Below are 13,060 nucleotides of genomic sequence, written 5' to 3' on the forward strand. Positions count from 1 at the left end.
ACCCTCTCTCTCTCTCACCCTCTCTCTCTCTCACCCTCTCTCTCACCCTCTCTCTCACCCTCTCTCTCTCTCACCCTCTCTCTCTCTCACCCTCTCTCTCTCTCACCCTATCTCACTCTCACCCGCTCTCTCTCACCCACTCTCTCTCTCACCCACCCTCTCTCTCACCCACTCTCTCTCTCACCCACTCTCTCTCTCACCCACTCTCTCTCACCCACTCTCTCTCTCACCCTCTCTCTCTCTCTCTGTCTCTCTCACCCTCTCTCTCTCTCTGTCTCTCTCACCCTCTCTCTCTCTCTCTGTCTCTCTCACCCTCTCTCTCTCTCTGTCTCTCTCACCCTCTCTCTCTCTCTCTCTGTCTCTCTCACCCTCTCTCTCTCTCTCTGTCTCTCTCACCATCTCTCTCTCTCTCTGTCTCTCTCACCCTCTCTCTCTCTCTCTCTGTCTCTCTCACCCTCTCTCTCTCTGTCTCTCTCACCCCCTCTCTCTCTCTCTGTCTCTCTCACCCTCTCTCTCTCTCTGTCTCTCTCACCCTCTCTCTCTCTCTGTCTCTCTCACCCTCTCTCTCTCTCTGTCTCTCTCACCCTCCCTGTCTTATCTTAACTGCCGTATACCTACACCGAAGTAACCTACCCTTCTTTCTTCCTGATCTGACTCAAGTTTCACACGGGAGACCTCGGAAGACAGGTAAGGAACACCTCCCCTCCAGTATAATACCTTGAGGGACTGCGGATCAGGTAAGATCCCAGGCGGGATTGCTGCTTTAGAAATTGTGAAGAGGCGGCGTCCTGACACTGGTTAAGGGGTTCAGAATCATTCACATCTGGGGTTTTTTTGTTCGATTAGTGAGGTCAACACACACACACACACAACTATGTAACAAGGACTAATGGTAGTAAGTATAAGTGTACTACAATAAATAAACTGTTAAGTAAAAAAAAAATGTCCCGGTTTTTCATTTTCAAAATCTGGTCACCCTAGGGATATGCAGATAGGTAACAGGAACACCGATGCAGGCCTCTGCAAGGAGAATATGCAGCAGGTAACAGGAACACCGGTGCAGGCCTCTGCAGGAGGGATATGCAGATAGGTAACAGGAATACTGATGCAGGCCTCTGCACGAGGGATATGCAGATAGGTAACAGGAATACTGATGCAGGCCTCTGCACGAGGGATATGCAGATAGGTAACAGGAACACTGATGCAGGCCTCTGCACGAGGGATATGCAGATAGGTAACAGGAACACTGATGCAGGCCTCTGCAAGGAGAATATGCAGCAGGTAACAGGAACACCGGTGCAGGCCTCTGCAGGAGGGATATACAGATAGGTAACAGGAACACTGATGCAGGCCTCTGCAAGGAGAATATGCAGCAGGTAACAGGAACACCCATGTAGGCCTCTGCAGAGGGATATGCAGATAGGTAACAGGAATACTGATGCAGGCCTCTGCACGAGGGATATGCAGATAGGTAACAGGAACACTGATGCAGGACTCTGCAGGAGGGATATGCAGATAGGTAACAGGAACACCGATGCAGGCCTCTGCAAGGAGAATATGCAGCAGGTAACAGGAACACCCATGCAGGCCTCTGCAGGAGGGATATGCAGATAGGTAACAGGAATACTGATGCAGGCCTCTGCACGAGGGATATGCAGATAGGTAACAGGAACACCGATGCAGGCCTCTGCAGGAGAGATATGCAGCAGGTAACAGGAACACCCATGCAGGCCTCTGCAGGAGGGATATGCAGGAGTAACCGCGGCGGCGCGGCGGAATATGCCAGTTACTAGGAGCAATGGCAAGAAGGCCAAGGCAGGCCAAACAGAGTTGCTGTGGCAAGCACAGTTACTAGAAAGTCTATGTTCAGCAACTTCCCGGTGGGCGGGGCAGGAGTTAAATAGAACAGGCAGCCAATGAGGCAGAGCTGCATAGGAGGCAGCATGAAGCAGGCTGCAGTCTAATTGCAGAAGCAGGTGATGCTGATTGCAGAAACAAGGGGGAGTAGTCTAGAAGTTGCAAGGAAAAGGTTTCAGCAAAACCCAGGAGCGGATTCCTTACAGCCACAAGGAGACGGCACAGGATCATGCCAGCTCTATTTTACTACATATCCAATGCCCCGACTGTGGGCACCACAGGGAGAGGGCAAAGGATCATACCAGTTTAGGGTTGCCAGACATCCCGTATATATGGGATTGACCCATATTTCAATGAATTGTCCTACTGTCCCTGAAAGGTCTGTTGGGACGCATAATTGTCCCGTATTTCAGGGGCAATGGGACAATTTAGGGATGAAGGTCAGCAGGAGAAGGATGACAGCTCTGCGGAGGGGGGTGGGGGCTGCGGAGGACCATGTCGGCGGGAGCAGAGGGCAGTGTTGGAGCCCGCCCCAGTGGTATGACCCGGAACTTCATTACAAATTCCAGTGTTTGCTAGGAAGGAGGCAGATCTTACAGCCATCCACACTAAATGTTTAGTCGGGTTGGTGGAAGCAAAATATCTTGGCTATCTGGTGGGTAGGGGGACTGTAAAACCCAAGCTCAATAAAGTAGAAGCTATTGAGAACTGGCCCAGTCGCCTTAGAAAGAAACAGATTAGGACATTTGTAGGTATTGTGGGTTACTACAGGAGATTTTATACCCCATTTTGCAACCAGGTCTGCACCGCTTTCGGACCTAATAAAAGCAATGGCACCCGATGTGGTAAAATGGAGCAGTAGCGCGGAGACCGTGTTTTTAGACATTGATAGCCCCGAATTTTACAAAGAATTTTTTCTGAAAACTGATGCCTCTGAAGTTAGTCTCGGAGCTGTCCTGTCCCAGTTTATAGGAGATGAGGAACACCCGGTCTTGTATTTAAGTTGCAATTTGTGTCCCCGCGATGGAATATACGCCACTGTAGAGAAAGAATGCTTGGCATTAAAGTGGGCAACAAATACTTTAAAGTATTACCTCTTTGGCAGGTCTTTCAGCTTCATCACAGACCATGCTCTCTTAGAGTGGATGCATAGGAACAAAGAAAAGAACTCTAGGGTCACCCACTGGTTTTGGTCATTACAACCCTTTCATTTTACAGTTCAGCATCGGCCAGGCACACGGCACGGTAATGCGGATGCACTTTAAAGGGTGCATAGTCTTGGCGCGCGGGCCGCTCCACGCGGTAATGTTACGCTGGGGGAAGGGTATGTGACAGAGTCATAGTGGCCTATTCTAGTAGCCTCGATAACCGACTTATCGAGGATTTTAAGCAACTATCGCACAAAAAAATTATCGTAGCTACAGTATTCAGAAAGCCTCGATAACTGGGTTAAGTCGCACAGCGAAAGCATTTTTTCGCCATTTCTGAGACCCCGACCAAACACGCCGTGCGGTGTGCAGCGATGAGCCCAAAATAGCAATTTTTAGAAAATCGTGCAATTCTTGTAGCCTCGATAATCTCATCGGGCTTTAGAACTGCGATTTTAGCCAAGATTCTTCTCGCCAGAAAAACTTGGCGTGAAGGGCTGTGAGAGAGAGACTTAGAAAAAAATTGTACATCGGATTGAAACCGGAAGTCTCCGGAGCTGATACCCATTAATACCAGCACCGGAGACCCCCGGCATCAATCTGATGCAATAAAAATGCATTTACAGGCAACTTCATTACCTTAGCAGCTAACCGCTAAGGCAGTAAAGGGGTTAACCACCAGTGCCATGTTTATTGTGAGTAGCGGGAGTGGGTGAAAGCGATATTTGGCCCAAGGTGGGTGTTTAGGCCTTGTGGGGGGTTGCGGGAGGAGTTAACTCCTTCATTACCTTAGCAGTTAATACCACTAAGGTAATGAAGGGGTTAACCTCTCCCGCTACCCACCTGGTAGGTATAAACACCAACCATGGGCCAAATGCCACCTTCACACATCCTCGCTCCCTACAATAAACTTTGAAAGCACAACAACCCTAATACCCACCTCCTCTACCCTCACCCCCCCCCCTCCCCACCCAACACATACAGTACAGTAATTGGCAAACTTAATATTATCCAGATATGGATAATAGCTAATTTACCCATTCTAAATAAAACATTATTAGCAAGTATAAATAAAGTAAATAAAACTTGCACTTACCCCTGCCAGGATGAAGGGTGTCCTCGTCATCATACTCCAGGTCCATGTCCCCCATTGGCAGGAACAGAACAATAAAAAATACAATCTAATGGCCCCTAACCCCTTAATCACCTTAGCGGTTAATAACCGCTATTGTAATTTAGGTGTTTACCTCCCTCCCCTGCTACCCACCCGGGATGCCTAACCACCCACCCCAGGGCCACTACCCTCACCCTCTACCCATTGATTGGCACAGTGGTACATCATACCCATATACTATGGACATGATAAGCCACTATAGCAGTCGATGGGCAACCTAAAAAAAATCAACAAGGCCAAAAATACACAGCAATAAAAGAAATACACAAGCACCTAAACACCACAAGTATAAAAGAACTAAAAAGCCTAAACTACACATCAATAAAATTAATCTAACACCAAAACAGCAAAAGAATACAAATTATGTTATCCCAAAACAAAGAATACAATTAAATAAACACCCAACTAACAGAACAATAAAAAAAATTAAATCGCTAAACAACAAAACAATTAAACAAAATGAAACCCCTAACCAATCCTAAAATGTAATGCATGGCAAAACTACAACATCACAAAAGAAAGGGAGGTGTCATTACAATTTAAACATTATGCAGTCTTAGGCCGGGGCCATAAAGGGATCAGCAGAGCGGAGGCGCGCTGACGCTGAGGCTCGCCTGCTGAAGTCAGCGCGATTCCATGGACTTGCAGGCGAGCCAGCATGCGCGAAGGGAGCCGGTTGGAGGTGGGGCAGTGACGTCGCTGGGCCAATCGCCCGCGACGCACTGACGTCAACGTCACGGCGCCGACGTCACGGCGCCGTGACGTTGACGCTGCTTCAGGCTGATTGGATGTTTTCAGCCGGCAGCGCGCTGAAAAACAGCTTGGCTGTCGGCTGAAAATTCCAAAGCCTCAGCACGCCTGCGCACGCTCGCGTGAGCCCCCTCTCAAGGCATCCTTATTGAGGATGCAGGGGCTCAGCGCGGAGCGTCCGCACGGCTCTGCGCTGCTTGTCCTTCTATGGACGCAGCCTAAACACGGATCTATGAGACGAGGAGACCACACAAGACCATTGACAGCCACCACAGCACAAGATGACAGTATTTTGAGAGCAGACGTTGTGTAAACTTGGGTTACTTAACAGGAGCAAAGTATTTAAGTGTGTGTTATAAACTGGTTGACAATATCCAATACATTTTTGTTTCACTAGAAATTGTTGTGTTAATAATAAAACACAAAAGCGAAATTTACAAAATGTGAAAATACAGACGCAAAATAAAATGTATTGTTAACAAGCACGCCTCGCCATGTAAAATGGAAATGTATAGCATGTATACAGCAGTACAAGCTGTAAGTTCTCTAATAAAAAGATAAAAAATAAAAAAAAGGAAGTTCTGATCTGTGTTCGGTAATTTTTAGGACTCTTTGGGCTTGTTATTTCAGTGGAGATAATGGGAAATAAAAGTCTGTGGAAAAGGTTGTGGATTTATAAGATTTTATAACATTTCCTACCCCCCTGGGCGATGCATTTGGAATAATTAGTGTAGGTGTGTCATATCCATGTGACGCTGTGATGAAATAAATGTAAATGAAGGGAGAGATGTTATCATTGTATGTTACATCTCCCGCAGAGCAATGGAGGCCGTGTCTGCCCTGCAGAGATTCTCCGTGTCACTGTACGAGGATGTTTTCCGCTCCTATAGCGGCCACGTGAAGCTTCTTGCTGTGGTGGGAGCGTGGTACACAGCTCGGAAAGGCCTCAGCCTCCTGTGTGAGTGCTACAGTGTGATCCGGCTGCATGTCACCCCACGTCTGCTCAGCAGGACCGACCTGGTCAGGCAGTATGGGGAGTGGGCCGTAGTGACCGGTGAGTGGGACTGAGGGGAGGGATGGGATATGAGACATCGTATTCTGTAAGAATAACATGAACCCATAAATCTGTCGCTGTTCAAACAAGTTCAGCCTCCTAGAAATAGAGGGTCCGGCTCCTGAAATGGGTCACGAGTCTCTTGTTTTCCCCGTCTGACTCTGTTCTTCAGGTGCCACAGACGGCATTGGTAAAGCGTACGCGGAGGAGCTGGCGAGCCGCGGTGTGAACATTATCCTGATAAGTCGCAGCAGAGAGAAGCTGCAGAGAGTGTCTGACGCCATCGCTGGCACCTACGGGGTGAGGACCAGCTTTATAGAGGCGGATTTCAGCCGTGGCCGCGAGGTGTACCCCCCCATTAAGGAGGCCCTAAGACACGTGGACGTGGGCATTTTGGTGAACAACGCTGGGGCATTTTACGATTATCCCCAGTGTGTTACTGAGCTTCCGGAGGAGAACATTTGGGACATGATAAATATCAACATTGCTGCGGCTACAATGCTAGTGCATATAGTACTGCCGGGTATGGTACAGAGGAGGAAAGGAGCCATCATTAATGTGTCTTCAGGGAGCTGCGTGCAACCTGCACCACAAATAACCGTCTACGCTGCTACAAAGGTAACATAACTCCTCAGCGCCTGCAGATAGGGGGGCGGTAATGGTGGTTTCTGGGATTCCTTCTGCACTGTAGGCTGCAGGATTGGGGGGAAACTGGGAGTTTCTCATTTTCTGTGATATATATTTTCAGGAGAAAAAATTGGGAAAGAAAAAAAATGATGTAATTGTGAAAAATGGGAACGGCTCTTAGGATCATTTCTAATTACAAAATGCATCTTCCTGCCCTCCTCTTTTTAGCATTTCATCTTTGCCATACTGTATACAATACTAGCTGATATACCCGGCGTTGCCCGGGATGTAAATCCGTAATAGGTAGTATTTCTAAATAGGGTAAGAATAGGTTGAGTATTTGGTGTAAAGGTTGTATAATAATGTTGAAAAGAAACATGGAAGAAAATGTAATCCAATGTTGTTTAAAAATGGTTTATTGTAAAGTTATTGTGAGTCGGCGAGTGGCTGGTGAGTGCGGTGTGGCGGTCCCACTACGGTGGGAAGGGGTGTGAGGTGGTGGGTGAAAGGCAGGGGCGGGAGGGGAGCGGGGGGGTGAAAGGCAGGGGCAGGAGGGGGGAGGAAGGCAGGGGCAAGGGGGGGGGAGGCAGGGGCAAGGGGGAGGAAGGCAGGGGCAAGGGGTGGGGGGAAGGCAGGGGCAAGGGGCGGGGGAAGGCAGGGGCAAGGGGGGGAAGGCAAGGGGGGGGCAAGGGCAAGGGGGGAAGGCAGGGGCAAGGGGAGGAAAGGTAGGGGCAAGGGGGGGAAAGGCAGGGGCAAGGGGGGGAAGGCAAGGGCAAGGGGGAAGGCAGGGGCGGGGGGAAGGGAGGGGGTGTGTCACTGTGTGTGTGTGCGTTAGTGACGTGGTGGGTGGTTGAGTTAGTTAGTGACTTGGTGGGTTATTTTGTGACTTATTTAGTGGGTGGGTGGATGGATTATTTTGTGACTTTTATTTGGTGGGTGGGTTATTTAGTACTGGGTGGGTTATTTAGTACTGAGTGGGTTATTTAGTACTGGGTGGGTTATTTAGTGACTGTGTGGGTTATTTAGTGACTGTGTGGGTGGGTGTGTGGGTTATTTAGTGACTGGGTGGCTGGGTGGGTTATTTAGTGACTGGGTGGGTGGGTTATTTAGTGGGTGGGTGGGTTATTTAGTGAATGGGTGGGTGTGTTATTTAGTGACTTTATTTAGTGACTTTTTATTTAGTGGGTGGGTGGGTTATTTAGTGAGTTTTATTTAGTGAGTGGGTGGGTTATTTAGTGACATCTCCCCCTACCCCCGCCCTCCGCAGCCCCCATACCTCAGACGGAGGCCTTAAGATAGCGGGCGGGCAGGCCTGCATTTCCCCCCCTGCATCTTACCCCCCCCATGCGGCGGCTTTGGGGGCATGAAGATAGCGGGCGGCACGCCATTCCCTCCAATCCCCCCCCCCCATACCTCACGCGGCGGCCGTAGTGGAATCTTTGGGGAGGCGGGTGGGTGTCACGTGGTGAGGTGTCCCTGCCGCGGCCGCCACTGCCCTGCTCCCGCTGGCATGTCCCGCAGTGCGCGGCCAAGCAGGTTTGCAGGCTGTGAGGAGGGTGGAAGGAGGCGGTACGGCTGCTGCGTCGCCCCTGAGGGTTGTGAGGTAATGGGAGCGGCGGCGCTAAACCCCCCACCCGCGCGGCCAAGCAGCGTTAAGGGCGCCGCGAGTGGAGGTGAGTTGCGGGTGAGGGGGGGGGTGATCAGGAGGGGGGGAGGTGAGGTTTGGGTGAGGGGTGTGTGTGTGTGTGTGAGACCTTTGGCCCGTCACTCCGCCTCAGGCCAATGAGAGGTGTGCGGGGGCGGGCGGGCCAAGGGAGCCATCTCATTGGCCTGAGGCAGAGTGACGGGCCAAAGCTCCAATGCGATTTCCCCTAGGGACAGAGGACAGACAGACAGGCATACAGTGGTTTCAGAAATATATAGATAGATACACAGAGGTCTTGTTTCAGTATTATATTTATACCACAACCTCCTAGTTTTAATGTATAGGAAATCACTTAGCTGATTGATCTCAATGACAGAATGTATATGTGGCAGCCTATTCATTATTCCAAGATACAAACTGTTAACCTGTGCTATGCGTTACAGGCCAGCGTGGCAGTGAATGGGTTATTATACACATTGCTTTATCCTTTAAAGGCCTTTCTGGATTACTTTACGCAAACTCTGCGTTATGAGTGCGAGTCCCAGGGGATCTTTGTCCAGAGTTTGCTGCCCTATTTTGTCAACACGAACATGACGTCCCAAGTCCTTGGATATCTGCTCAGATGGCCCTGGCTCGTCCCCTCTCCTAAAGTGTACGCCCGAGAGGCTGTGTGTACGATTGGAAATTCCCACCGAACAGCAGGGTACTGGTTCCATTATATCCAGGTAACGGGAAGTGGAAACGGGGTGGAGTGTATAATGGGGGGCATATGTAAATGGTGCTATGTGTTAGGGGTGCCCTATTAAGTGTATTTACCTGCTATCTGTAACCTACAGTGATAAATGTAGAAAGCTAAGTCCAAGACCCCACCCAACATGAGATGGCTCAGTCCAAGACCCCACCCAATGTAAGATGGCTCAGTCCAAGACCCCACCCAATGTGAGATAGCTCAGTACAAGACCCCACCCAATGTGAGATAGCTCAGTCCTAGACCCCACCCAATGTGAGATAGCTCAGTCCTAGACCCCAACCAATGTGATATAGCTCAGTCCTAGACCCCACCCAACGTGCAATAGCTCAGTCCAAGACCCCACCCAATGTGCGATAGCTCAGTCTAAGGGTTTACCCACCAAGAGTGAAAAAAGACAAGCGCAAACTCCCATATCCAATTGACAAACAAGAATTGTTTGGTGAATAAAAAGGGTTTTTACCTTCACATACTGTATTGTCAATTGCATATGGGAGTTTACGCTTGTCTTTTTTCACTATTTCCAAGCCCTGATGTATGAGGCATCTTTTTGACTAATTGCACCTCTCACCTTCTAGGTCTCATCGCCTTCTAACACTTTCTTCTATCACTAATAGTTTTGAGAGCATACTGTCTTTCACTATTCACCCACCAAGAGAAGGTTTAGTCTCCCACTGCCATATCTGTTCATAGCGACTGCAGGTTCAATTCCCATCACGGGAAACTCAGACATTCCTCCATCCCCAGGAGATGAAAAGAGAACGTGTTGTCATGATACCCATTAGCATTACTGCTGGTGGCTGCCACATCACCCAAAGAGCCATCTGTGCTCCTCACGGAGCAGCTATCACACTGGGAGAGCCCTCGCCCCGTAGCTCACAACGGGAACACTAACAACTGTCTCTCATTAACTGATAACTGTCTCTCATTAACTGATAACTGTCTCTCATTAATTTCTTTGTGCGTTTCAGCTGTCTGTGTGTGAATCACTTCCCTTGTGCTTCTGGATTCCATTGGTCAACTTTATGGCTAAATTTCTACGTCGGGAATATTTCGCCTTCAAGAGCCGGAGGCTTCAGGAGCAGATTAGAACAACCCCAGGGGGAGACCCGTCGTTTTCACTGATAAATTCTTGTGACCGGATTCACTAATCTCTGATACGGGATATCGCTGCGTGATCCTGCGTTAGCCATTGAGGGGCGATAACCCGTATGGGAGGTTAGGAAATCTGGGGGAGTGCTCATGTTATTCACTGTCTCAGAGGCCATCAACAGATCTGACAGCCCCCCTGGCACTGAATGGGTTAACATGTCACATGATGCTTTCTACAGGGGGAATTTGTATACAATGGTTGCTGTTTTCCGTCACTGGAATGAATTGATTTGCGGTCCGGCAGATTATATGATTTACAAGGAGAAATATACAGAACAACATCAGGTGTGGAATATTTCTCAGTGCTAATTTCCTGCTTTCAGCTTCCATCCTATTTTGGGAGACAGCGCCCTCTAGTGCCTGGGAATTGGACACTTCGCTGCAGACTATAAGATTTTTAGGGTTAGGGGTTAACGCTGCGTTCACGCTGGCGCTGAGCGCACTTGATGTGTTTTCTTCAGTGAATGTGAATCAGCCTGTTCATGCTCACGCGGTGCGCGCACGTGCGCTCTCCAAAGCTCGGCGTGTGGGGAGACAAAGAAAATTGAGTTTGAAACGCACTCAGCAGCAGTAAATGCACACACACACAGCCACACACACACACACAGCCACACATACACACACACACACACACACACACACACACACACACACCACACACACACACACACACACACACACACACACACACACACACACACACACACACACACACACACACACACACACACACACACACACACACACACACACACAGCCACACACACACACACACACACACACACACACACACACACACACACACACACACACACACACACACAGCCACACAGCCACACACACACACACACACACACACACACACACACACACACACACACACACACACACACACACACACACACACACACAGCCACACACACACACACAGCCACAAACACACACACACAGCCACACACACACACACACACACACACACACACACACACACACACACAGCCACACACACACAGCCACAAACACACACACACACACACAAACACACACACAGCCACACATACACACAGTCACACACACACACACACACACACATACACACAGTCACACACACAAACACAGCCACGCACACACAGTCACACACAAACACAGCCACACACAGCCACACATACACACAGTCACACACACACACACGCAGCCACACACACACGCAGCCACAAACACAAACACACACTACGCACAGAAATTGCCCCGATCCACGCACCCCTGGTCGCTCTTGAAAAATTATACAGGACACCCAGCGCTCATGCTTGGAGAATGGGCGACATCACCACTATCGAGCATGAGCGCGGTCAGCGGCAGCGGGGACGCAGCCTAAGGGTTTAAGGTTAGTATTAGGGTTTTAGGGGTTAAGGTTAGGAATAGTAGGGTTAGGGGTTATGGTTAGGAATAGTAGGGTTAGAGGTTAAGGTTAGGAATAGTAGGGTTAGGGGTTATGATTAGGAATAGTAGAGTTAGGGGTTATTGTTAGGAATAGTAGAGTTAGGGGTTATTGTTAGGAATAGTAGGGTTAGGGGTTATGATTAGGAATAGTAGAGTTAGGGGTTATTGTTAGGAATAGTAGAGTTAGGGGTTATTGTTAGGAATAGTAGGGTTAGGGGTTATGGTTAGGAATAGTACGGTTAGGGGTTAAGGTTAGGAATAGTAGAGTTAGGGGTTATGGTTAGGAATAGTAGGGTTAGGGGTTATGGTTAGGAATAGTAGGGTTAGGGGTTATGGTTAGGAATAGTAGGGTTAGGGGTTAAGGTTAGGAATAGTAGGGTTAGGGGTTATGGTTAGGAATAGTAGGGTTAGGGGTTAAGGTTAGGAATAGTAGGGTTAGGGGTTATGGTTAGGAATAGTAGAGTTAGGGGTTAAGGTTAGAAATAGTAGAGTTAGGGGTTAAGGTTAGGAATAGTAGGGTTAGGGGTTAAGGTTAGGAATAGTAGAGTTAGTGGTTATGGTTAGGAATAGTAGGGTTAGGGGCTAAGGTTAGGAATAGCAGGGTTAGAGATTCAGGTTTTTATGATTAGGGGTTAAGGTCACAGGTTGCAGTTATCGGCATAACCCAAAATGGCCTGAAATCCCCCAGATTCCCTGGGTCATCTGCAGTGGCAAACTGTCCTTGTGTCCAAACAGCTGCAACTAACTGACCTAGACCCCTGCTGGCCAGCCAATCAATCAGTGACACAAAAAAAAAATGATAAACACTTTTTGAGTGTTATTGATTGATTGACCTACCAGCCAATGAATACGATAGGCGGGCTATATATTTTCTGAGAGGCGCCCCCTCTTTGCACATCCTCTGCCGAACAATCACTGTGTGAAACGCGTAGGGATTGGTCAAGCCGTTCGTGATGTAATTTCCTCGCTTTTGGGCAAACCTCGTGGTCGGAGTACAGCTGTGGACGGGTCCTCGCACGCCGGACACTGCTCAGCTTGTTATCCGACACCAATGCCTGGTTTTGCCGCCATGAATGCGCCGATGTTTCCTAAGCTGTAACTTTGGATATTCTCTTTTTACTTGTATAAATGTTATATCACACTTACCTCTGTGCGCCTGTCTCCTTCTTCAGTATTTTGTTTCCAAGCGCGTGGAGTGGATCACTTCTCCCAAGACGCGCAGCGACAGGAAGTACAGCCATTCCTGAGAGCTTACTTTCACATAACGGCTTCTTTGTTCCGTGTTCAGAATGTGTTTACGGCTGCAGTCCCACTTACCAATACGTGGTGAGAAAGCACTCAGCTGTACAACGCATTATAGACCATATTTACTAAGCCCTGCTAATTGAAATGGGCTTTGATTTGCCCTGTGCCTTAGCACTGTTTAGTAAATATGGCCCTGTTTAACAGTTGTTGCACAATTCAG

The 13,060-nt window shown here is 48.7% G+C and overlaps 1 protein-coding gene across 2 annotated transcripts in view; it reads left to right on the forward strand.

Moving 5' to 3' along the window:
* Positions 1-12,740, forward strand: part of LOC142470044 (inactive hydroxysteroid dehydrogenase-like protein 1) — a 20,738-nt gene extending 7,998 nt beyond the window's left edge. For both annotated transcript variants that reach the window (XM_075576918.1, XM_075576919.1), the window contains 4 exons: positions 5,748-5,983; positions 6,156-6,601; positions 8,750-8,980; positions 9,975-12,740. In XM_075576918.1, the coding sequence (XP_075433033.1) occupies positions 5,748-5,983; positions 6,156-6,601; positions 8,750-8,980; positions 9,975-10,154 (1,093 nt within the window). In that variant the 3' untranslated portion in view covers positions 10,155-12,740. The remainder of the gene's footprint in view (positions 1-5,747; positions 5,984-6,155; positions 6,602-8,749; positions 8,981-9,974) is intronic.
* Positions 12,741-13,060: the final 320 nt, after the last annotated feature.

This window comes from Ascaphus truei, chromosome 19 (genome assembly GCF_040206685.1).
Source record: "Ascaphus truei isolate aAscTru1 chromosome 19, aAscTru1.hap1, whole genome shotgun sequence".
NCBI lineage: Eukaryota > Metazoa > Chordata > Amphibia > Anura > Ascaphidae > Ascaphus > Ascaphus truei.